Source organism: Miniopterus schreibersii (genome assembly GCF_964146895.1).
Source record: "Miniopterus schreibersii genome assembly, chromosome: 14".
NCBI lineage: Eukaryota > Metazoa > Chordata > Mammalia > Chiroptera > Miniopteridae > Miniopterus > Miniopterus schreibersii.
The window spans coordinates 33,774,387-33,801,376 of NC_138114.1; the positions used below are offsets into that span (position 1 = coordinate 33,774,387).

Consider the following 26,990-nt stretch of genomic DNA (forward strand, 5'->3'; position numbering starts at 1 on the left):
TGGCTGCATAGGTAGGCTGGTGACTTAAAATGGAAGACTTTTCACTTAAACTAAGAACAAAGGAGCTTTGTTCCAGCAGTTAAAATGTGAAGAATACCATGCATTGGTTCTTAACTCTTTTGTGGTTAGAGTCTGCTTTAAGAATCTGATGATTCTTTTCTCAGAAAAAAAAGGAAGGTTTAGACACAGAATTCTATGGTACAGGATAGGAAAGTTTTCTTCTTTTTGCCCATTCAAAACCTATGGCATTACCCCCTAACTAAGAATGAATTCTTTGGAAAAACACATTTTTGTACTTAGCTTTTAACTTATGCAAAGAACAAAGGATAATTGATAATTAAATATAGTTGATGTGACAGTTAAGGGACTTGGTGATTTTATGTGGTAATATGGAAGAATGGAGGAATAATTTTTAAGTTATAGAGAACTTTTCATACGTTGATACTTAATGTTTAAAAATCTCGTGCTGCGTATACTTACTATTCAAGGTGCAGTTACCAGACTAGCAGCACCACCTGGGAACTTGTTAGAAGTGCGTATCTGTGGGCCTTACTGTAGACCTACTGAGTCAGAATCTCTGGGGAGAAAGCCAGAAGTCTGTGTAATGACAGGCTCTCCAGGTGATTCTGTGATGCACGAAAATTTGAGAAACACTGCTCTGAACCAGACATTTATAATACTAGCATCTCTTGAAGTAGGCAGTTTGTACTTTTAATCATACAGTAATTAAAATAAATGCTAATGAAAGATTAAACTAATAGCTGTTATTTATTAAATGTCGTATTTGGGGCCATGAGCTTTCTCTTATTGCCTTATTTAATCTTCCCAAGGGCCCTTCTAGTTAGGTGGTATTATTTAATCTTTCAACAAATGTTTATAGCACCTACATTTTACGAGTTTTTATTCTAGCCAGTGGAAACACAATAAACAAGACAGGCATAGTCTTTGCCCTCCTAGGATTTATGTTCTAATAGGAGAGACAGACAACATACAAGTAAACAATATAATTTCAGACATTGTGTGTATCAAATGCTATGAGGAAAAATAAAATAGAGGAAGGTTTTCCTTGGGAGTTACCCTTTGAGCAGAGACCAAAATAACAGGAAGGAGCAAGCTATGAGAAGGTTTGAAGGCAGAGTGTTTCAGATCCATATTTCAGAATTTTTCACAAAGACTCAGAAAGGTTAAGTGACACAGCTAATAAGTGCTGGAGCTGGGTTCTGCATCCTGGAGAACTGACTCGGGCACATCTTCATATTGTCATTTCCCTCAAATTTTTTCTTTCTGCTTGGCTCTATTTTCTAAAATTTCTCTAACAACATATGAATTTAAAATGTGTATATAATGAGCCTCTTTAACTGTTTTCTTGACTGTATATACCTGCGATTATATACCCAGTCAGGATCTGAATCTATTATTGATCCTGAATTAAATAGCTATTTTAATGAAGAAAGGATATAAAGTGAATTGTCTAATAGTGTATTCTTTATAAAATCTTATTTTTAGTCAAGACCTGTTTTTAATATGAAAATCAAAGGTTTATCAAAGTTTTTGATTCTATCAAAAAACTGTTAGAACTAATAAATGAATTCAGTAAACTTGCAAGATACAAAATCAGTACACAATAATCTGTTGTGTTTCTGTAGACTAACAACAGACTATGAGGAAGAGAAATGAAGACAACAATCCCATTTGCAATTGTAGCAAAAAGAATAAAATACCTAGGAATATAGTTATCCAAGGAGGTGAAAGACCTGTATATTGAAAACAATTAAGACATTAATGAAAGAATTGAAGCAGACACAAGTAAATGGAAAGATATTCCATGCTCATGGATTAGAAGAATTAATATCATTAAAAGAATTAATATCATTAAACTTTAATACCCAAAGCAGTATACAGATTCAGTGCAACTTCTGTCAAAATCCCAAAAACATTTTATACAGAAATAGAACAAACAAAACTAAATTCTGTATGGAACCATAAAAGACCCTGAATAGCCAAGGCCATCCTGAAAAAAAAGAACAAAGCTGGAGACTTCATGCTTCCTGATTTCAAACTATATCACAAAACTATAGTAATTAAAACTGTGTGATATTGGCATAAAAATAGGCACATCAATGGAACAGAATAGAGAACCCAGAAATAGACATATTTATATGGTTAATTAATTTACAACAAAGGAGCCAAGAATATAAAATGGGCAAAGGACAACCTCTTCAGTAAATGGTGTTGGGAAAATTGGACAGCCACAGCAAAAGAATGAAAGTGGACAACTATCTTATACTGTACAAAAATGAACTCAAAATGGATTAAAGACTTGAAAGTAAAACATGCCTGAAACCATGAAACTCCTAGAAGAAAACATAGGTGGTAAGCTCCTTAACGTAGGTCTTGGTGATTTTCTGAATCTAGCATCAAAAGCAAAAATAAACAGATAGGACTATATCAAACTAAAAAGCTTCTGCACAGCACAGGAAACTATCAACAAAACAAAAAGGCAGCCTACTGAATGGGTGAAAATAATTGCAAATCCTATTTCTGATAGGGGCTAATATCCAAAATATAGAAAGAACTCATACAACTCAATAGCAAAAAAAAAAATCTTATTTTTAAAATATGGGCAGAGGATTTAAGTAGACATTTTTCCAAAGAAGCCATACAGATAGCCAACAACAGGCACATGAAAAAGTGCTCAACATCACCAATCATCAGGGAAATGCAAATCAAAACAATAATGCAGTATCACCTCACAACTGTTAGAATGGCTATTATCAAACACAAGTATCGTGTTGGCGAGAATGCGGAGAAAAGGAAATCCTTGTGCGCTCTTGGTGGAATGTAAATTGATGCAGCTACTATGGAAATAGTATGGAGGTTCCTCAAAATTTTAAAAATTGGACTACCATATCCAGCTATTTCACTTCTAGGTATTTAGATGAAAAAAAGAAAAACACTAACTCAAAAAGATATATGAAACCCCCATGTTTATTGCAGCAATATTTACAACAGGCAAGATATGAAAACAACCTAAGTGTCCGTCAATGGATGAATAGATAAAGAAAATATGGTGTGTACACACACAATGAAATATTCACTCATAAGGAAACATGAAATCTTGCCATTTATGACAACATGAATGGACATGCTAAGTGAAATAAGTTAGAAAAAGACAAATACGTTATGATCTATCTTATAGGTGGAATCTAAAAAAAATTGTTTTTAAACCCAAGCTGATAGATACAGAGGATGGATTGGTGGTTGCCAGCGGTGGGGGAGAAACAGGGTGAACTGTTGTATTGTTTTTTCAGTTTAAATAAATTGTTTATTTTTAAGAAAAAAGGAAAAATATATAAGGCCTAAGTAGAAGTTATATTAAAGTTTTAGTGGGTATGGATAAAATGTTTTAGGTGATACTAGAAATGAGGTTACTGGTATACTGATGTTACATATTTCAAACAGCATTTTAGCAGAAACTAGTCACTTATTCAAGAAAGTGAGTATAGTGATCATTTTGATGATTTTTAAATAAGGAAGAATAATTACAGGTTTTAATCAGTCTAGGTGTCATCTAGTATTAGTAATAATGTTGAAGAAGAATTACATGAGATGTATGTTCTTTTAGCTTTTGAAACTATGCATTAGAGCAGCAATTTTCAATTGGTGTGCCACAAGAATTTTTAAAATATGCAATACCTGACTATTTAGTCAGGGGCACTGACCTCTTTTCCCTTAGATCGTCAAATAAAAAAATGACAGTCAATACAACAATAGCCATCCAGTGTGAATGAATCAAAATTATACCTATTTTTTAGGCCAGATCAGCAACACAATATATTTTTTGTTCCACAGAATTTTGGTAATTAGTTTATGTGTGCTATGAGATGAAAAACGCTGAAAATCTCTGCACTAGATAGTAAAGAATGTTTAAACAGTGGAGCAAAGCTTCGTAGTGGACACTAAAAGATAAAACAGATAAAAAATGTTGTCTTTCATATTGGCTTCTGAGAATAAATTATATCTAGGTCAGAATTATACCACCAGTAATGGATTGAAAGAAAATATGTAACCTAAAATACATATTCAGAATTAGAAATCATGGTCAGCGTACAGGTATGTTTAAAAGTCTAGCAGAGGCTCCATTCGCCTGCTCTCCGCCACCTGCTCACCAGAACTACGCATCCAGAGAGCTCATAGCTCCATTGTGCCGTGTGTGGCATTTGGGCCCTCTTTGGCAGAGATGACTGCCTTTCTGTTCAGTGTCTGAGTGCTATGAAGGTTGCACACAGGGGTCCAGATGCATTTTGCTTTGAGAATGTCAATGGATATACCAACTGCTGCTTTGGATTTCACCGGTTGGCGGTTGTTGACCAGCTGTTTGGAATGCAGCCAATTTGAGTGAAGAAATATCCTTATTTGTGGCTATGTTATAACAGAGAAATCTACAGCCACCAGAAGCTGCAACACCATTTTGAATTTGAATATCAGACCAAAGATGGTGAGATAATCCTTCATCTTTATGACAAAGGAGGAATTGAACAAATGGTTTGTATTTTGGATGGGCATTTGCATTTATTTTCCTGAATACTGCCAGTGAGAAAGTGTTCCTGGGTGGAGATACCTGTGTAGTCAGACCTTTGTTTAAAGCTATGACTAAAGATGGGTTTTTGGCTGTGTCTTCAGAAGCTAAAGGTCTTGTTAATTCAAAGCACTCCATAGCTCCTGTTGTTTTTTTAAAGTGGAGCCTTTTCTTCTGGGACAGACACTATGAGGTTTGGATTTAAAGCCAAATGGCAAAGTTGTGTCAGTGGAAATGGTTAAATATCTCTGCAGAGGTGAGCCTCTGCACGCCCTCTGTGACAGCGTTCTTAGGTTCTCAGCGTACAGGTATGTTTAAGAGTCTAGCAGAGGCCCCATTCGCCTGCTGTTCGCCACCTGCTCACTGCTCACAGCGAACTTCCAGGTTCTAAGATAGAAACCATGAAGAGCAACCTCCAGATTTTTTTTCCAATGACACTAAGAAACATTTGATGACAGACAGGAGGATTGGCTGTCTTTTACAGGGGGCTTGGATTCCAGTTTGGTTGCTGCTACCCTGAGAAGCAGCTGAAAGAGGCCCAAGTCCAATACCCTCTCTAGACATTTGTGGTTGGCATGGAAGACAGTCCTGATTTACTAGCTGCCAGAAAGGTGGCAAATTACATTAGGAGTGAACACCATGAAGTCCTCATTAACTCTGAGCAAGGTATTCAGGTCCTGTATGAGGTCATATTTTCCTTGGAAGCTTATGACATTACAACAGTTCACGCTTCAGTGGGTATGTTGTACTTAATTTCCAAGTACATTCAGAGGAATACAGATAGTGTGGTAATCTCTCGAGAAGGTTCAGATGAACCTACACAGGGTTACATATATTTTCACAAGGCTCCTCCTGAAAAGCTGAGGAGAGTGAGAGGCTTCTGAAGGAACTCTGTTTAATTTCCTCCATGCAGATCAAACTACTGCTGCCCATCGCCTTGAATTGCGAGTCCCATTCCTGGGTCATCGATTTTGTTCCTATTACTTGTCTCTGCCACCATATGAGAACTCCCGCGAATGGGATAGAAAAACATCTGAGACATTTGAGGACTCCAGTCTGATGCCTAAAGAGATTCTCTGGTGACCAAAAGAAGCCTTCAGTGATGGCGTAACCTCGGTTAAGAATTCCTGTTCAGAATTTTACAGGAATATATTGAACATCAGGCTGATGATGCCATGATAGCAGCTGCAGCCCAAAAGTTTCCCTCAATACTCCTAAAACTAAAGAAGGCTGTTACTACCGTCATATCTCTGAATGCCAGTACCCAGGCCAGGCTGGCCAGCTGACCCACTACTGGATGCCTGGGTAGATAAATGCCACTGACCCTTTTGCATACACTCTGACCATCACAAGTCAGCCACCAAAGCTTGGGCACTTTCTAAGCTAAATGTTTCTTACTGTGAAGGGTAGAGGGTTTGGGGGCTAGAAGAGTAGCAATGACCGCCATCTACCCAGGAGGTGAAAAAAATTAAAGTCTTAAATTTTTTAAAAAGGGCAGGGGAGTCTAGTAGAAAGGTTGAGTGTAAACATTAAGAATAAGTGCAGTCTATCCTGTAAAAAAGGCAAAAGATAATTTCCATTTAGATACTTTGAAGACTTTTCTTAGCTTCATAACACTGGTTTTTACCAGACTACTATATTATATCAAAATTTTAAATACCAGGAAACAAAAGCTATGTTCCCTCAGAGGCTTAACCATTGACATTTCTTTACTCAACAGAAAATAATCATTGCATTTTAGAAAACTAAAATGGATTTTAGTTTAGATTGAATTAATTCATTTTAGTTGTCAAAAAAATTACTGGTAAACTCAGAATCTCTTCCCTTGGTTTATTTGAAAACGTAGGCAGATTTCTGACTTGACTACAATAGTGCACTTGTAAGTCCTTGAATCTTGGCTCCATTTCCTGTTCCTAACCCTGTGTCCTCATTTATTCCACAAATATTCACTGAGCACCTCCTCCTCCAGGTACTATTCGGGGCACCTGGGATACATTAGGCAACATCATAGGCAAAAAGTAAATCATAGTGTATATTAGCAGGTGATAAATGGTATAGAAAAAGGGAGAGCCAAGCTGGGTAAGGGGAATGGGGCAGCCAGTGGGAAGGTGTTACAATTTAAAATAAGCCTGTGTTCAGGGTAGGCCTCATTAAGAAGGTGACATTTGAACAGACTTAGGGAGGTAAAGGACTTACCCAATTATATGTCTGAGGGAAGAGTATTTCAGGTAGAGGGAATAGCAAGACAAAGGGTCTGAGGCAGGCATGTGCCTGACAACCTTGAGAAATTGTCAGGAGGCCAGTGTGGCTGGACAGCAGTGAGCAAAGGAGAGTTCAGAGACGTGATGGGGGTAGATGGGGGCCACAGGCACAGTGTGCAGTTCTCATAGAGCCATTGTAAGGATTTGGCTTTTACTCTAGAGAAATGACCCATTTCAGGTAGGATTTTGAGTAGATGAATGACATTGTCTGATTTATGTTTAAAAGCGTCACTCAGACTGCTATTGAAAACAGACCTGTTAAGAGGTGGTTGCAATAGTCCAGGCCAAAAGCGGTGAAGGTTTGCACCAAGGAAGTGCTGGTGGTAAAAGTGGTCCGATTCTGGTTATATTTTGAAGGTAGTGCCAGATTTGCTAATGAACTGCATGGGGGTCATAAAAGAAAAAGGAGTCAAGGAGTTCAGTCAGTCCTAAAGGATATCTTTAAGATTTTGGTCTGAGAAACTGGAGGGATAAAGATGTCATCCAATCATATAGAAAAGGCTGAAGGTGGAAGATCAGGAGGCTATTTTTTGAGACATCCAAATGGAGATGTCCAGTTGGGAGCTGGATGTGAGTCTGGAGATTATCAGCGAATAGATCCCATTTAAATAGTGGGAGTCCCACAGGCGTGAGTGGAGTAAGAGAAGAGGACCAGCAAGGATGGAGCTCGGGCTGAGGAGGAGTCAGTGAGATAGGAAGGAAACAGGGAGTTCTGGGGAGCAGAGTACACGGTGTCGAGGAGGGGGGTCAGCTGAGGCACCCGTGTTGAGTCAGATGGGACTGAGCATAGACCACTGGAAGTAGCAGTGGGGGTCATGGATAATCTTATCAGGCATTTTCAGTGGGTGGTAAAGAGGGAAAGTGGATAGGTGTGAGAGGATGGAAAATTTTTAATTCCCTGGTTTTGATACTTGTACTATGATTATGTAAGTATCTCATCTTCATGAAGGTTAAAAAAAAGTGAAAAAAAGAACGGGAAGAGGGGAATTGGAGAGAGTGAGTATAGGTAGCTCTGAAATAGCTGGCAAGGGAAGTAGGGTTAACAGGATTTGTGTGTTTTTAAGATGGGGAACATGTTTGAATGTTAACGGGAATCTTCAGTAGATAGCAAAAGACTAACATAGGTGACGGGAGAATACTGAAGCAGTGTTTTTCGGTCATTGGGAGGGGATCGAGTACACAGAGCAGAAATTGGCTTTAGATAGGGACTTGAAAGTTCTGGAAACAGGCAAGAGCACAAAGTATAGATGCTAGTAATGTGGTGGTATGAATTTTCTCTGTCTCAGGTGTTTTTCCTTTTGTTTTCAGTAAACTAGGAGGCAAGGTTGTCAGTGGAGAGTGAGATTGGGGAGGAGAGAGGAGAAGGTATGAAGTATTGACAGCATAATGGACTTGGGCATTGAGTATAACCGCTTGGCAGATGAAGTACCCACTTTAGGTTCATGGTCATGAATTTAGAGTGAGAGACAGTCAGTGTGGTGCATGTTTTTCTCCCATAGCTATAATCTTGTAGAAGCAGAGTATGTTGGATTATCCAGGGTTAATAGTTTAACTGAGCAAGTATGAGGAAAAGGGAGGTAGAAAGTTAAAAGAAAGAAGAGCAGAGCTATCAGGAATATGTGTGAAGAAGTGATTATTCTGATGGAGCACAGAATTTATATTTATCAGGAGGGGTATGAGGGCATTGCTGCACTCACTGAGTTACCAAATTCTCCCCTGACCATGGAGTCCCACTTGACTCCATAACTGTCAGTGGAAGACATGTCCTTCCTGGACATTTTCGTCTCCTGGCCTGCTTGATGTAAGATCCTTTTGCTTCGCTGCTGCCTAGCCCTCTGTCGTGTCAAACAATAAAGCATTCTTCTCAGTAGAAAATAATGCTGTCCTTAATGTTCTCCATGAAATTGCAGCTCACGTAGGCCTTTGAAAATGTGCCATGTATAACATAAGAGAAGAAAGGTGTTTATTCATTCTTTAAAATATTGTCAGTTTCATCTGTAAGAATATGTATCAAAATCAGGAACCTGATGCCTCTTCCCCTTGCAGATGACCACAGTTTACTTAAAACTGTTAGCAGATAATAAAGTTTTTAAAGCACACTGTATCAAGTGAATATTAATCAACAAGGGCACATAAAGATGGTGATATGCTTAAGGAAGGAAGAAAAAACTTGCTTCTATGCTGACAGATAAAAACAACTCATTAGGATGGTTTTGCCAAAGGAAATCAGCATTTGATCACTTAATAAACAGAACATTACTGATGAATGACAGCACCAAGGACATGAGAGAAAAGACTATTGTTTTATTATGAATAATAGCAGAATTAGTGCTCACGAAAAGAAATTTGTGTAAGTTACTTTATGTCATCAGGGCTGGGAAGCTAGCTCTCTGATGCTTAGAGCTGTGGGGGGACCATATATCTAAGATAGCAACAAATGGTCCTTGCACCTGTTGTAAAGAATACCCTACCACCACCTCTCAAGAACTTGAAAATAAGGATGTAGGATAGCCCTTTATTAAACTATGAAATCAACATACAGTAGTATTTCTGAGCAGGTACCTGCAAAGTAAAGAAACAGAACAAGGTAGCTCCTAGACGAGTGGGACTGCTGGAATTGTATTAACATAAAGTTAAGGAAGGAATGTATGATAGAGAAGTGTTGATCAATCTTGGACCCTCCACCCCAGAAAAAGAAGTTTCATACATGCAAGGATAGGCAGTGCCCATTCAGGTGAAAAAATATCTTACTGAAGTTGTAAGACTATCTCTAGGGTTATCATAGCTACAGAGGATTAATTCCAGTGTATAATAAATATTTGCAGTTCCGGTAGCAAGATCATCTGTTATTTAAGATGGACGCATCAGACTAATCATAGTCTGTTCCCATTCAATATTTGATTACTCTGATTCTCCTTGTTAGGATCTAACTAGTTATAGCTCACATTCATTGAATATTTACAAGTTACCATGCACTTATTTACATGTTTTACCTATATTACTTCATTTAATCCTTACAAGAACCCTGTGAAATAGGTGTCCTTGTTATCTCTCTTATACATTGAAGGACAAAGTAAGTAATGTGCCTAATGGCAGAGCTGAGATTCAGGTCCAGGCAGTCTGCCTCCAGATTGTCTTTTGTCTAGAACAATTGTGCTGTAATCCCTTGGCCTCCCCATTACAGGGAGAGAATACGTTCATCCCATATTCTTTTGGTTATGTTTTGTCCCATGGCAGTGATTTCCTAATAGTGAATGGTAAAGTGACTTCTGATGTGATTTGGCAGAGGGCCAAATCCTCGAACAGGCCCACCTATCAGAGGTACTTTCCGTTAAGGATTTTGTGGCCAGCTCCTGGCCTCCTTTGGCCAGGATTTCCCAGTTATCTTTTGACTGTTTTGGTAGAGAGCTTTGCAAAGTTAGAGTCCTGGTGCTAATCTCCCAGAGATTCTGATTTGTTTTAGGATGGGGCCCATTATTCTCTTGGTGATTGCGATGCCCATTTCAACTTGAGAACCACTGTTTTAGATGATACATGATTCTCTATTAATTTGTGCAACAACCTTGTTCAAATCTAAGAAATGGTAAAAGGAAGGATTTCACTTAGTAAGCTTTAGGCAGAAGTTTCATGATGTTAGTGATGGGCTAAATATAAAATCAGTTAAAAATAAGAAATCTTGATGCCAGGGACCAAGTGTTATTGACTTTATGACGCCTTACATAGTGGTTTGGATTTTAGGCTTGGAGGTGCACAGCCTGGGGATGGATGCCATCTCTGCTACACAGCTGAGCAGCTGTGGGCCGCCATGGCAGCCTAATCAAGCTCTGCAATACTGCATTCCTCATTTGCCAAAGGGGGATGGTAACAGTTCATACTATCTATAATCTATACAAAGCTCTGAGCCCAGAACCGAATACTTGGTGAGTGCTTAGTAAATGTTAGCACTTGTTGCTATTTAAGCGTTTTTTCCACTGGGGATATCTTTGGTGAACCTAACTCCCTTTCTGACCCAGGTGTTTCTTGTGGCCACAGCACCTATCTGTAGGTGGCTGGTGAGAATGAAGATTCTAATTAGTCTCCATACAGTCTTAACCCAGACTGGGACCTTTTTATCTTGGACCAGTTTAGTTAACCAGTACAGCAGTTGAGCAATTAAAGAGCTTCGCATTAAATATTTAAGATATTTTTTAAATGTGTTTTACAGCTGGTATAAACCAAATTAAAGACTAAGAATCAAAGGGTAGATTTGTAGTGATGAGTTTTGTAAACATCTAAGGGAAAGCACATCCTCACTGAACTTCTGGCTTGGATTTTTTCTCAGCTTCTACTTTGTATAAGGCTGTGCTTTATTTAACAGCTTTTAAAAAGCATATGGGAGATGTCTTTACCACAAGTTTATTTTATTTTATTTTTTTTAAGATTTTGAGAGAGAGAGAAACATCAATTGGCTGCCTCCTGCACGCCTCCTACTGGGGATTGAGCCTGCAACCTGGTCATGTGCCCTGATCAGAATCAAGCTGGCAGCCATTTGGTGCATGGGATGATGCCCAACCAACTGAGCCACAGTGGTCAGGACGGGGGTTTTTTGTTTTTTTAAGGAATAAATAAGCTATTTTTTAAAGAACAAACTATTTTGCGCTAAATATTCAGTTTAAAAGGAGATTTAATTCTACAAGTAGAGATATTTATGGCTCCCAAATTAAGGGGTAAGGCTTTTAAAAAAAAAATTATTGCAGATCTATAGAAGTAAAATTGGAAGAAAATATATAAAATAGGTATGTATTGGTTAAGAAAATAAGCTCTTTATTACAATCCTGGCATTCACATCCATACTGAATCTATGATTTTTGGCAAACTGATGAAGTTCTCTACCTACTTACTTCATCTGTGAGAGACCTAATAATGTTACCTAATTAATAGGGTTGCAGTGAGGATTAAATAATTAACATGTTGAATTAAATATATGTTGAAGCATTTTGGGTGGTGTCTGGTACATAAGTCCTGTGTTAATGATTATGACAACCACCAAATCATCTGAACAAAAATGAAAACTAGAGTAAAAATGTATTTCAACATCTTAATTTTTTCTCTTTCTAAAGTGAAAAAAAAAAAAAAGAACAATTTTTTGGCCTTAGCCTCTGAAAAATAAATTTTTAAAAATTCCTTTAATGTGGATGGTGTAGTAAGGTAAATTCTTATGCCCTGTGGGATGGCTTACTTGTCATGTTTATTTGGTGGTCAGATTTAACAGAGATGCTTAAGATGTTTTGGAGAGATGGCATTTCTACAGAACATTCTTTTCCTTTGTAAAGTTAAAAAAATCTTTAAAATTTTACATAAAATTTGTGATTTCATATCAGAAAACCTGGATTCAAGTCTCTATACTGCCATTCATCAGAGTAGACAAGTTACCTGGCCTATAGGAACCTCTTCATCTGCAAAACTAGAATAACATACTGTATCTCACATGTTGGTGTGAAACATAAATTCACCTCCAAATGGGGCTTTTTATCTTGCTCTAGAACAGCACTGTTCAGTTGAAATAAAAGTGAGCCACCTGTGTAATTTAGAATGTTCTAGTAGCCACATTTTTAAAAGAACAAATGAAAATATTTTTATTTAATCCAGTGTGTCTAAAATATTTCAACATCTAATTAATATAAAAAAAATACTGAGATTATTTTTTCATGCTGAACCTTTGAAATCTGTATTTTACACTTACAGCACATCTCACCTTGAACTAGCACCATTTCATGTTGCTCAGACATGGCTAGCGGCTACCATATTGGACAGTCCAGATCTAGAATATAGATTAATATTCCCCTTCAGCATCCTTGGGCACTGATGTTGTCTTGGCCTTAAGCAATTAACACAGCCTTATTCTTGAAACCTTGGGTGGGTGGGTGGGTGAGCTTTATACTTCTTTCTTCAGCAGTCTAGATTAGTATTTTTTGTCATTGAGAGGAGAGGCTCCTTACCCCTTAGCCTGTGGACTGACTCAGATTAGGGCTTGCTCCGGGCATATCACAGGCCTCTCTATTTGGCCAAGGCTGATAGACAACCAGGAATTTCTGAATCCTTGGGTATGATAAACCTTTTCAATCACAAGGATCAGCACTCCAGGACAGGATCAGACTTTGTAATACCCCTTCATTCTTGCCTCTATTCTGCTGACTTCCCCAAATTTCAGAGCCTTATCTACTGTCCCTGGGAAAAGAGCAAATATCAGCAATCTTCTAGAGGAATTAAGCTTCTCTGTCTTGCACTTTAGGTGGCTTATCAAGGTAACCCTTCCTTCCCAAACATTATTTTGACTTTTTAAAAGACTTTTAGAACCTTTTTGGGACCAAGAGATTTGGAGGACAGAGGATATATTATTAATATCTAAGCGGTTTTATTTTTAATGTTTTCTAAAACATTAAAATATGTTTTAGAACATGTTTCATCCAAATTTTGAGAGAACAGTACTGAAGGGTGTTACCTTAATAGCTGTATGTAATGGTATCAAGAGGTTGATAACATGTGATTCAGGTGTACTTAACAAAAAATATGCTCAGATGTCACCTTCTTAGAAAGTCCTCCACTGATCACTCTATCTTAATAGCTGCCAGCCCCCAGTTCTCTCTACCCTTTTTTTTTTTTTTTTTATTCCTCACTACTAAATTTTCTGTTTGCCTTCCCAAATAGAATATAAGCTTCATAAGGGTATGGACTTTGTTTTGTTTACTTCTGCATCCCAACTCCTAATACCATGTCTGGCTCTCCGTAAACAAACGTCTGTTGATCAATGAAAGGAAATACCAAGATATTATTCTCTTTATGCGTTAATGATTTTAAAGTTAGTAGAATTCTTCCCTGACCATTGTTGCTCTGACTAGTATATGTAATTTGCTTGAATTTTCTTACCTAATATTAGTGATAGGAATCCCTTAGTATTTACTCTTGCTCAGTCATCTCGATAAACTTTTACTTCTTTTAGATAGTGTGGAGCATGAGGAGGGGGAAAAGTTGTTTGTAATGGAGTTGTAAAATGGGGGTTGGGGGTGCCTGTCTGTATTTTCACATTACACAGGGTAATAAAATGGAGGAGGGGGTATTGGGATAGGAAAGTGGATTGAAAATTTTTTATAGTTCAGTGCTGTAAATATGTCTAAGGTTTTGGGGCAAGACAGTTGGTATTATAGGTAATTGAAGCTTAGGGAAAGGTGAAAGAGATTCATAGGAAGAAAGATTAGTATTATTTGGAGGAAATGTAGGCTATATAGATTTGTGGCCAAAAAATCCACAAATCATATTTCTATTACTTTAGTCGAGAATCTTCATTTAAAATCTTAGCTTTCCCTGTCAGCTTTGCAGTCATTCTTTCACTTTACTAACTTGATGCCACTACCATACTTTGTGTTCATGGAATCATGTGTCCTGTAAGCACAGACTAGACTCTTCATACTCTGCAAAGGCTGGAAGTTCATTTTAACTCCTGGTTTGTTCCAGGAAGCACCCTGCCAGTAAAAAGTAATCCAAACATGTTGAAAACTCAAGTTCTTTTATTTATTTTGCATTCAAATAAATTTCTAGCAAAAGAAGTAAATGCAGACTTCTCAATAAAGGTAAAACCTTTTTTTGGTCTTACATCTTTAATTAAGAAAAACCTGTGTTATGTAAATGAGTAGCTTTTTTATAGTAATATGAATAAATTATTTGGTTTGTGAATATATTTAAGAAAAACAATTAACAAAGTGGTGTATACTTTTTAAATTGTGACAGCAGGCTTTATTTCAGTTGGTTTTTTTTTTCAGTGTTACAATTTTAAGGTTTTATAAAGTTTGATTAAAGAATAGCACTCTACCTGTAGTAGGTAATTTTTAAGGACTATTTCTAATTACATTCAGTTTAAATTCAAATGATGCATTTTAACCTGACACCTTCTTTCTTCTTAGTCTGTAAGACCTGTATAGTTCAGCACTTTGAAGACAGCAATGATTGTCCACGGTGTGGCAACCAGGTTCACGAGACAAACCCATTAGAAATGTTGAGGTAAGTCAATGTATTTTGTAGTTCATCTAACTTAAATAAGTTACAGAAGCACATACTAATCTTTATTATGCGTCCTAATATTTGTTGGCGCCTTGACTCAGTATATATATATATAGATTTTATACATTTTATGATTTTCATTTTAAAGCATTTTATTTCATTTTAGAGTATTAACACTTTGAAAAATAAGGCTGTACATATTAAATACTTAATACATTTCCAAATTATAACTTTATATTAGTGTCTCAGGGTTAACTTAGTTGTAGTTTTTTTCAGTATTTTAATATTTTACACAATGCATGACTTGTATTGAGCTACATGGTAGTGGAAAGAGAGCAGACCTAATAGTGAGGAAGACTAATCTTAGTACTATTAAATTTTTTTTAATTTATTGTATGTTCAAAACAGAATTCACAAACATTTACTTAAAGCTTATAGAATTTTTAAAATTACTGTCATTTATGTAAGTATAATCATATATTTTTAAAGCTGGAAGTAGTAAGATCCTCATCCAAACCCTTTGTTCCAGGTTAGAAAATTAAAATTTACCATGGCTTTGCCTAAGGTCTCAGCAAACTCAAATGGCACTTCCCAGCTTCAAGCCAGGTGTCGTTACCACTAAACCTGCTTTTTCCCCACTGTTCCTATCATAGCTCTGTCACAAACTGTGGGATCTTAAGGAAGTACACATCTAAAAACAATACTGGATATTCTCTAGGTAGCCATATGTAATGTTCATTTCTGTGTGATGTTTGCTGTCATCCCGTAAATCTGGATTTGCAAGTCAAACATTTCAAACTCCCCTCCCCCCTTGCCAATTTTAGTGCCTGTAATTGGGGTAATTTATCTACAGGTTAATGTCTAGCCCAGTGGTTTTCAAAGTATAGTCCCCAAACTATGAGTCTCTTGTTAGAAATGACAGTTCTCAGGCCCCACCTCTGACTTGCTGAATCAGAAACTTTGAGAGGAGCCCATTGTAGGTAAAAGCCTTCTGATGATTCTGAAATGTGCTAACATTGAGGGCCATTGGTCTCCGGTAGCCCATGGTCCTGAGCAAGGCTTCTGCTGATTGGATTTATATCAGTGCTTCTCAACCAGGGGTGATTTTGCCCCCCTCCCCCACCTCCAAGTGTATATTTAGCGGTGTCTGGAAGCATTTTTTTTTTAAATATGTTTTTATTGATTTGAGAGAGAGAAGTATCACCATCCATCGGCCACCCCTTGCTGGGAAGGTGCTTAAGATATCCAGCATCTGTTGGAAATATTGAGCTCAGCAGAGATGTAGTGTGTATAAAAGTTACCTGCTTATATGGTAGTTTAATTATAATTAAATATGTATTTAAGCTAACTTATATTTATATTAAAATTATATATAAATATATAGGTTATCTGCTTATATGAAGTCACAAAAGTGGCCGAGATCCTCAAGGAAGGCAGCCTGCAGAAAAGGTCAAAGCGTGCAGAGCATTGGAAAAGACTTGATTTAGAGGTAGCTGGAAAAGAAAAATACTTAGGGACAGAAAAAAAGAAAACCAGGAAAGGACAATTTGAAAGAGGCAGTTAGAAAACCCTATCAAACTGCTGCAGAGCAAAATGGGAGAAAAATGTCTTCAAAAAGTTTTTAAACCTATTCAGTTGAAGTTATGGATGATTTGGGGAGTTCAGTAAAGGAAACAAAACACAGAATGTGTGACAAAAATAATGTCGATTATGCTTTCAAAGGTTTCCCAATTGGAAGAAAAGATTGGGAAAGAGCTAACAGCTTGAAAAAACAATAAGTTAAATAAAGGTTGGGTTTTTTAAGATGCAAGGAAACTATACATGTTTGTAGTTAGAGAAGAGTAATGCTGCTGAGCAGGATGAAGGTATGAAGAGAGTAAAGGGTGTTGTGGGAGCAAGAGAATGAGAGTAAAGAAATGAAAGCATTGAAGAGGAAGAGTTACACTCTTACCAGGAAAAAAAACCCTAGAATAATGTTAAGATAAATATTTACATTCTTTTATCTAGGAAGATAGAATAAATGGTCTAAATTTCTCAGAAGAGAGGCATGGAGATTATTTCCTTTACAGGAAAGAGCGAGAGTTTTGGTAGAGATTTTGAGAGTAAGTATATCAGCTATTGCTGCAAACCAGCCACCCTTAAGTGTCATGATTAACAATTAAAAACAAAAACACATTTCTTTTTCCTCACAATTCTGTGATTCACAGATCTAAGTGGTTCCTCAGGTCTCACCAATGCAACTGCAGTTAGCTGCTGGCCAGATAGAACCAGCTGAGATCAGCAGGGCAGCTTAGTTTTCTTGTACTTGGCACCTCGTCCTTCAGCTTTGTTCTCATGGATTCTGAGAGAGAAAGTACACAAAAGCATGAGGCGCCTCTTAAGGCTTAGGCACAGGACTAAGCACAGTGTCATACTATTGGCTTAACCATATTTCAAGGCCAGCCCATATTCTTGGGGTGGGGAAAGAGACTCTATCCCTTAATCAAGGGAGGAATTCAGAGTGATGTTCGGAGTGTGTAGATAGAGAGCTGGGGACTGGGACCATTTTTGTAATCAACCTGTCACTGTGGGAAAGGTTAGAAATAGGTGTGCTCTGCATGCAGAGGAGTTTGTTGTAGATGTGCTGATACTGTTGCATGTTCTACATTTGCAACACACATAAGATAGAGATTTCAAACAGCATATGCATTGGATTTTGCTGTCTTCATTGTTAGTATATTCTCTTTTTCCCTTTGGAAGGTTGGATAATACATTAGAGGAAATCATATTTAAACTGGTCCCTGGACTACGAGAACGTAAGTTGCTCTTTGGCTTCTTGCAGATTTCTGTGTTTTATGAAATCAACATTTCTATTACATATTTCATGATTATTTCTATTATTTTTATACTTCTTTTTTCTTTTAAATTAGAAGAACTTGAGCGTGAATCTGAATTTTGGAAGAAAAATAAGCCTCAAGAAAATGGACAAGGTGACTTTTTCTTACGTCTGTATCTGACAGCTTCTCTCAAATTGATTAGCTTTTTGTAGCTTTGGTCAACTAATCTCTCTCTTCAACCTAAAGTTTCTCCTGTACATAATTCTTTATTTATATTATGAATCCTTTATATTAAAATCATGAGATCACTCTGGTTAAAGGTAATAGGAAATAGAGGAAATTGGACTTTAGGAAGAGAAAGAGGAGATAACAGAAAACTGACTACTGGTTATAGCAATATTTGCTGGAGAGCTGAAGGAAACTGAAGCAAGCCATAGCCTGCAATTAAACAGTGAGGGATTTTGTTTTATTTTGTACATTTATTTGAATAGGAGAGGGAACTGAGAGGGAACTGAGATGTGCCTGAGAGCATAGCAAGGGGATCTTGGAATGAAGTTTTCATGGGTGGAGCTCAGGTGATAGAAATTTTTTTATATCCTGGAATTTGAAAAATATTTCTAGGTGCTGATGGGAATTTTTCCCATTTTCAGTGCTGAGTATCCAAGTTTCTCTTCTGGGTCCCAGGAGATTCAGCAATCAGTACATTTTTAATAATTTCAGCTAAGTAACATTACTGGGCAGAGAAAAGGCTTTTAGGAAGTGTATAATTCACACAAAGGGAAAAAAAGTAAAACATACCTGAAATTATAAGGAAGTATCCTTTCCCATTATTTAATGTAAGATTTATTTCAAGATGACCTAAGTACCACTGAAATCTCTGAAGGATGTATGTGTGTTTTTATAGGCTCTGTCTCCCATCTCTGGTTTTTCCGTAAGATCATAGGATTTTCAATTATATGTAATAATTAAGATGGGTGAAAAAAATGCTCTTTCTCTTTTCATCTGTAAAATGGGGATCATAGTTTCATTAGTTTAACTTAACTGTGCAGGGCTGGCTTCCTGTAGTAGGGACATAATTTTGAATGACTGGGATACAATAGAAAGGGATTATTTTTGCTTTATAACAAAATAGGCAAAGAAACAAAGCCTGAGAAGAAATGACTTAAAGGCTTGTATTACCCAAGTGTAAATTACAATTTAGACGATAGTATTGTAGTGAAAGCATAGATGATATAAAGTTGACGAAATGTTCCAATTTTTGACTACCTTTTCAAGAGGACAGGGTTCCAGGGGATCATTATCAGAAGCGATATGGTAGGTTTAGTTCTTGACTCTGTATCTTATAGAGTGACTTGTGAAGGACTGCAGCCTACTTTATTTTCCTCCCTTTTCCCATTATTTCTTCCTCTAAAGTATTTTATAATATTTGGTCTTTAGTTTGGATGGAGAATTTGGATTTTTTCTTGGATCTGGGAGTTTGGTTCTTAAAAGGCGACTTAGTATCTGTGTGGTTTCCATATAAATATGTAGAAGAAAGAATGCAAAAGAGAACCCACTTGCTTTTCATGATAGAACGACAATGCTTATACTACAGTCATCATAGAGGAGCTGACCTTTTTTTCTTGGGCTTTTCCATACTGTAATGCTTGGCTGGCTAATTCTTTCTAGTTTCAGCTTAGAGATATTTTATCTGGAAATCTTCACCCCAAAGTTTGAGTTTATTACCTTTGTTACATGTTGCCATGGAGTCTATTTTACCTCTTCCATCAAAGGCCTTGTCTGACTTCATCTGTTTTCTCTACTTTCCTGTATCTCCTCCTATATCCTGACCATGTGAGGATGTGGATGATAACTCTAGTCTCAATATTGTTCCCTCAAGCCTAGCACAGTGCATATCTAACAGAGTTAAAGGCACTCAGTGAATGAAGGAATCAAGAAATACACATGTACATGTTTAAAAAGATAATTCATTATATTATATTTAACCAGCTGATTTTATGAATACCTAATAATTTGAAATTTTGAGAAGTAAAAAGAATATTTTAGTTTTAAAAGAGTACTCAGTTTTAAATTTGAATATATATATAGAATTTGGAAGTATTTTATATCCTGTCTACTTTCTAAGTGATCTAATCACTAATTGCAATTATTTTGTGACCAAATATAGCTAGTCCTGAATCTTTCATTTGATATCCCAGTGAGCCTAGATACCTTAGACCATGTTAGGAAGTCACTGATGATTTTTTAAAATATTTTCATTGTTGAGTTAGTTGGAATATTTTTAAAGGTATTAAAATTTCTTCATCAAAAACTTAAATCTTTTTTAAAGTTGAGTTTTGTTTTGATGATTAATATATTGTTTCTTAACTTTAATTACTGATTTTGAATTATATCTTGGTTTTGTTTAAATTGTCAGATGATACTTCCAAAGTTGACAAACCTAAAGTAGATGAAGAAGGTGATGAAAATCAAGATGATAAAGACTATCACAGAAGTGACCCACAAATTGCTATATGTCTAGATTGTTTACGAAATAACGGACAATCAGGGGACAATGTAGTAAAGGTAAGTGGACAAGTACAGTTGAATTTTTTACAATTATTTTATAGTAAACCTTTGATAAAATTTTTATTAACATAATCAAGTAGAATACCATTCTCTGACAGTCCCATACCTACAAATGCCCAAGCAATTATTGCTTGCTCCAGGTACCTGATTTCCAACCCGCACAACTGAACCGTCCTGGGCCAATGCCACCACCTAGTGGCTCACACAGAGAACCACACCTCTATTTCTTGTTCCACCTCCTTCTATACCTTTGACATAAAGTACATTGTTTTTCCCTTTTTAAGTGGGGATACCAACTCAGACTCAAATCATTTCACATTGGGCAGTGTCTCCAACCTTTTTGTTCAACTTCCTCTAACTTTCTCCTTTATTTTTCTATTTTTATTTGTAACTCAACAAAACTCTTCATGTCATGGCTAATATAATTGGTTCTGAAGTAAAATTGGATGTTGTAAACCGTGTATGAACTTTTAAAGTCCTTCAGGGCTCCCAGATGTTTCCTGTAGAATTTCTGTTTCTAACCCTGTTTCTCTCTGTATCTCCCTGCTAGTTGAACCTTTCTGTAAAGATCTCTATATTAGAGAATTTACAACACATACTTATTTTTTACTTTTTTTTTTTTTTTAAATTCTCACCTGAGGATATGCTTGGAGAGAGAGAGAGAAACATCAGTCAGTTGCCTTCCGTACTTGCCCCAACCAGGAATTGAACCCACAACCAGGTAAACCAGGTAAGTCCCCTTACCAGGAATCGAACCTTTTTGTGCACCGGACGATGCTCAACCAACTGAGCTTCTTGGCCGGGCTCTACTTCCTTTTTTATTACAAGAAACTTTTGTTTTCATTATAAATATTCACTACTTTACCACTTAAATAGATTTTTGTCACTTTGTTCTAGCAAATATTAGCTGCTGAGAATATTGTTTCTCTTTTTGTAGTCCATGTTTTATTCAAATGACTATATTCAATGTCTCTTTCACTTCCACTGTGTGATCTGTAGGCCAGTGGGTTGAATTTTCACTAATTTAATAATATTTTTCTTTTAGGAAATGAAAAATAAATTTTTATTTCCAATTAAGTGTTCCCAGTATCTTGCAACAAAGAATATATGAACAGTGATTCAGTGAATACTAACCCACTATGTTGATATTAGACAGTGAAGATATAAATAAGGAAAAAAATTCACTCAAGGAACTTTGGTGAGGTCTTACACAAGGATAAGGCATGTAATAAAGTGCAGAAATCTTTAGAGAGGTGGCCATTGTACCTGTTTATCTTCCCAGGCTTCTCTGTTGCTTTTTTATGCTCTGATGGAACGCCCTTTCTTTTTTGTAAGTCTTTTCATCAGGGTTTGTAATAACCTTACACTTCTTAATTGCTAACATTTCTGTAACCCCTATTTTGGGGGGTTCTTCATAATAGAGATTGTGATCATCCGTTAGCTCTCTAATGAATGAGTTATTGTCTTGTAGAAAAGCTGAATATCTTTATAAATAAATGTAAAGTCTACTTTTCTGCAGGATTTCTAGTATGAATATAAGTATCCCAGTTGGGAGTTTCCCTGACACCTGAAACTTCCCATGTTTAAAGACAAATTCATTATTCTTTTTCCATACATACAATTTCAGTTATCATTAACATCTTTCAACCAATTATACAAGTCCACAACCTTGGAGTCATCTTGGACCTCTTTCCCTTCAGCCTGTCATAAGTCCTGAAAAACTCCCCAGTCCTAGTGCTGCTCACCTTATATGTAGATTATTTGAAGTAGTCTCTTAATTGTTTTGTACTCTTAATTTCTCTTATCCAAGGCTGAGTCCACAGCCGCAGAGGGTGAAGGCCAGAGTCACGGCCAATATCAGGATCAAATAGTAAATATTTTAGGCTCTGTGAGCCATATGGTCTCTGTTGAAGCTACTCAGCTTCCTCATTGTAACCCTAAAGTGGCCATAGACAATAGTGAATGAACTGGCATGGTTGTGTTCCAATAAAACTTTACTTAAGCCAACTCTGGCTGGCCATCTATTTTTTTGAGAGCTGTGGTCATAGTTTCCGATCTTCTGGCCAATAGAACAAAGTCTTAATCCCTTCCCAATAGTAGTCAAGGCTTTTAACTATTCCCTATCTTGATAAGTTTATCTCCTATGATACCCATCAGTGAAACTTCCTCTCAAAACATGATTATTGCTTTATATATGAGTACCAGCATATACGTTGGCACTCAGACCTGACAAAGGACTTGCATCCAGGATATATAAAGGCTACTACTAAGAATACTTACAACCCTCTAAAACTTTGAAGAAGCTTTCCTTTTTGGCATGTTCTTCCCTCTTCCCACCACTTTCCTATGTTTCTGTCAAGACCCAAGCAGAGACCTCTATTCTTTGTGATGCTTTTTCCACCCTAGTGAATCCCTTCTCTGAAATTCTGTGGGACTTGCATTTATCACTCAATTAGGGTGTAGTTTGTTAGTTATTAAGTCAGCATTGATTGTATTCCTGAAGGCACCAGGGACTGATGCTGTTTTTTATCTTTTTTGGTGGTGTCCTTGAAACATTATAAACTCCTTGAAGGCAGAGAAACAATATCTATGTTCCTTTATAGCCCCCTCAGCCATCTCCTTCCTTTGCAGTAGGATATGATTCTCAAATATGGTGTTGGAGTAGTTACATGGATAGTTAACACAGTATAGCTACTGCTTTTGTAAAAAAAAAAAAAAAAAGCCAATGCCAAGAGCAGGAAGGCAGTGAAAATAGTAAAGACCTCCAAAAAATTTGCTCCTCCATAAAAGCAATGAAAAAACTGACAAAAACTTTCAAAATCAACTTTTTCAGAATTCTAATAACCAAAGGTTTGCAGAAGTCTGTGGAGCATTTAATCAAGAAAAATGTCTGGCTTTGTGCCATTTTAACTTGTGTTGGTCCCATTCCCCACTCTCTGGAGAGTCGTGAAAAAATAGCCCACATTCCCACTGCGGCCTCTCCGGCACCAAAGGGACAAAACAGAGGTGGAGCTCTTTCAAAACTAAATTGCCAAGTAATTGTCATTATTTGACCTATCTGGTGGTTCCTGGAATACCTCACTCACAAGGAGCTTTGAAAAGCTCTGACATATTCTTGGGAATCTAAAAGGCCAAGCCACTTACACAGGACTATATATACATACTCAGGAAAGGCATGAATAGGTGTGAAGCTCTCCCTTCTGGCTGACCCTGAGGCTCTGCAGGAGCAGGAAGTGAAAACTAAGGCAGAGTTTCCAACAGCCTGATTTAGTGTTGGAGGTGTGCCCCAAAACACATACACAGAGTCTTCAGCAAAGACTGAGAGACTTATTGTTTCCAAGTGTATAAGGAAATCTGTTCAATCATTAGCCAGTCACTAGATGGAAAAAATAGAGACTACAGAATTAGTTTAGGTAAGTCATTAAACAAAGAGAAACAGCCACAACAGTAAACCCTTAGGGGCCAGCGGGAATCTGATTTTCCAAGGTTGTCACATTATATTATTTAAAATGTTCAATTTTCAACAAAAAATTGAGCCAGATAGAAACAAGAAAGTATAACACATACACCAGAAAGGAAGCGGTCAATAGAACTGTCCCTGAAGAAATCCAGACATTGGACTTGCTAGATAATAGATTTCAAATCATCCATTTTAAGTACGTGCAAAGAACTAAAAGAAACCATGTCTGAACAATCTCACCAAATAGAAAATATTAATAGATAGAAATTAGTTTTAAAATATTCTGGAGTTGAAAAGTATAATAACTGAAGTGGAAAAACACAGGGATAAATTTTCATTACCTTGGATTTGGCCATGGATTCTTAGACATGATCCGCACCAGCATCAAAAGAAAATATAAACCAGACTTCATCAAAATTAAAAGAACACTGTCAAGAAACTGAAAACAACCTACAGAATGGGAAAAAAATATTTGCAAATCACATGTCTGGTAAACTTTTAGTATCCAGAATTTATAAAGAACTCTTACAAAATCAACAACAAAAAGCCCATTTTTTAAAAAGTGGGCGAAGAAGATACACAAATAACCAAATAAGCACATGAAAATATGCTAAACCTCATTAGGGCTATGCAAATCAAAATCACAGTGAGATACCACTTTGCACCCTCAAGGGAGGCTATTTTTAAAAAAGGAAAATAATAAATGTTGATAAGGTAGGATGGTGCAGCCAGTGTGAAAAACAGTTTGGCAGTTCCTCAAAAAGTTAAACAGAGGGTTACCATATGACCCAACAATTCCACTCCTAAATATATACCCAAGAGAATTGAAAATGTACGTTCACACAAAATCTTGTACATGAATGTTCGTGACAGCATTATCCATAATAGCCAAAAAAAATGGAAACCCAAAATGTTCATCAGCTGATGAATGCGTCAACAAAATCTGTCATTCAAGCTGTAAGCTAAAATGAAGTACTGCTGCATGCCACAACATAAACAACATGAATGAATCTTGAAAACAGTATGTTAAGTGAAAGAAGCCAGACACAAAGGCCACACATTGTACAATTCCATTTATATGAAATGTCCAGAATAGACAAACCTGTGGAGAGAAAATAGATGAGTGGCTGGGGGGAGGGCCTGGGGCAAGGAAAGAAGGGCAGTGAATGCTAATTGGGTATGTGGTGTCTTCGTGTGGTGATGAAAATACCCTGGGAATAGATAGTGGTCATGGCTGCCCAGCTTCATGAACATACTAAGAACTACTGAACTGTATGCTTTAAATGGTGAGTTTTATGACATTTGAATTATATCTCAATTTTTAAAAAGTCTAGCTTGACAATTGCTTTAGTGGGTGGAGATACTAACCATACCATCTGAAGATGAGAGAAAAAAACCTTGTAAGGGGTTTGGGTTTAAGAAACCAACAAAGACAAAAAAACTCAGTAATCATTATCATAAGAACTAGAATTTTTTAAATTGTATCCTGGAACTGGAAGCCTATCTAACTTGAGCTGTGGACCACTATCTGATTTCAGATACAGTATTTTAACTCTTCTAGAACCAAGGGATAAAGAGTCCTCTAGGTTAACCACGTTAGAGCAGAAAGGAGCAATTTCGAACTGTTCCTCTTCTGGCCTGAATTGGAAGGAAAAGGTTTGAAGGCAAGGAAGGGGATTATGCCATGAGAGGGAAACAAAACAAAAATCTCTTTCCATAAATTATTTCTTCAAATATACAGGAATGCCTGAAATGGTGAGCCCTTCAGGGCTGGGCCACAGCATCCACGGGCCCAGGAGCAGTCTCCCTTTACCCCTCCCCCTCCTGAGTGTATAGTACAGATGTTTCCCCTTTTCCATGTGTTATGAAATAAAGCGGTAGGGAAGAAGCACTGCGCTTAGGTTCGCTCTTTAAGGTTCTCCCTACCATCCCTGTCATCTTCTATGAACACTCTTTAATTGTTACTGCCCCTCTTAAGATGTGTCAATCACTGTACTTTTCAGAGATCTGTAGAGCAATCCCAGATGTACCTAGCTAGGACACAACAAGGGTTATCTGATAAAATTACAGTGCTTCTAGAGAGAGAGAGAGGATGCATAATTGTTATATTTTTATTTTCTAAGTACCTACAAAGTAAATATTAAATTCCAGGATGGAATTTTGTTAGATTGATATCAAACTTTATTGAATTATAAATTCCAGAAACAAGCTTTTTCTTTCTAAAAATCTTCTCTTAATTCTTCTGACATCTCTAATAATTTCTGAAAGATCATTTTTTCATAGTCATTTCTGCAGGTTCTTTCAACAAACATTTCTCTGCAGATGAGAATACACTTAGAGGGTCTTCCAGTGCCCTCACATTTTTCCCTAACTTAATGCAGCCTGTAAGATGTGCTAGCCATTTGGAGCAAGGAAATAGGAAACCTTGGTGTGGTTGAAATGTGAACAGGTAACAGAGAGGAGATATGCGTGTATATTTATCCCTTTGTTTTGATGCTGTTTAGAAGTTTAGAAGGTCTTACTCTTTGAGGATAGAGTATGTTTGCTTAGAGGAAACTTTTAACTTTTTTCTTTTAATAAACATTTTAGCATCTGAATTGTGACTACACATCATTTGTAGATTTGTTTCTATTGGCCTTTGCTAGTAAATACATTTTCCTGGGAATACATTTACTAGGAAATACATATTGACTGGGTAATTCTACTTTTGACTTAGTGAATTTAAGAACACTTCCAGCTGTCCACTGTAAGTAGAATAATACTTTATATCTTTAAAAGATCCAGTTGCTGGTTTTTGTTATTGTTTTAGTATTGATATTTTCTGAGGTTTGGGGATGCAAGTTTTACACATTTGTTCATATTTATCATGTCTACAACCTCATTTAATCCACTTTCAGTTTGGGTGTCCATTCTGGATTGGATGTTGTATTTTAGTGATGGTCAGCCTTAAGGAGTAAATTAGTACTGCTGATGAAATGAGATAATCAAGGCACACAGAACATTGTTTTTCCAGTAATGTACTGCCACAGCCCATCAGACACTGGCTGGGCCTGTTGCTCCCCAAACGAGAGTCCATTCTACGTGACTTAGCTGCTGGGCTCTTGTGGACTAACTGGCCACTCTCTCTTGACCCCTAGGGCTCCATGGGGCCCTATGTGAAATCACTGCTTCTTTTTAAATAAGTATTTAAAAGTTATGAGACTTTTTTAATGTCCCTAATACTTTCAGAAATGACATTACATAATAAAATATTTATATGCTTTTTAAGACCT

General features: G+C 36.9%; 1 protein-coding gene and 1 pseudogene across 7 annotated transcripts in view; both read left to right on the forward strand.

The window, feature by feature from the left end:
- PCGF5 (polycomb group ring finger 5) overlaps positions 1 to 26,990 on the forward strand; it is a 100,047-nt gene that overhangs the window by 49,444 nt on the left and 23,613 nt on the right. For all 6 annotated transcript variants that reach the window (XM_081157953.1, XM_081157951.1, XM_081157955.1 and 3 more), the window contains exons 3-6: positions 14,778 to 14,874; positions 17,614 to 17,669; positions 17,784 to 17,843; positions 20,107 to 20,255. In XM_081157953.1, coding sequence (XP_081014079.1) covers positions 14,778 to 14,874; positions 17,614 to 17,669; positions 17,784 to 17,843; positions 20,107 to 20,255 — 362 coding nt within the window. The remainder of the gene's footprint in view (positions 1 to 14,777; positions 14,875 to 17,613; positions 17,670 to 17,783; positions 17,844 to 20,106; positions 20,256 to 26,990) is intronic.
- On the forward strand, positions 4,016 to 11,935 carry LOC308566925 (asparagine synthetase [glutamine-hydrolyzing]-like; annotated as a pseudogene). Its single transcript has 2 exons — positions 4,016 to 4,872; positions 4,953 to 11,935. The product of its transcript is annotated as an asparagine synthetase [glutamine-hydrolyzing]-like (transcript).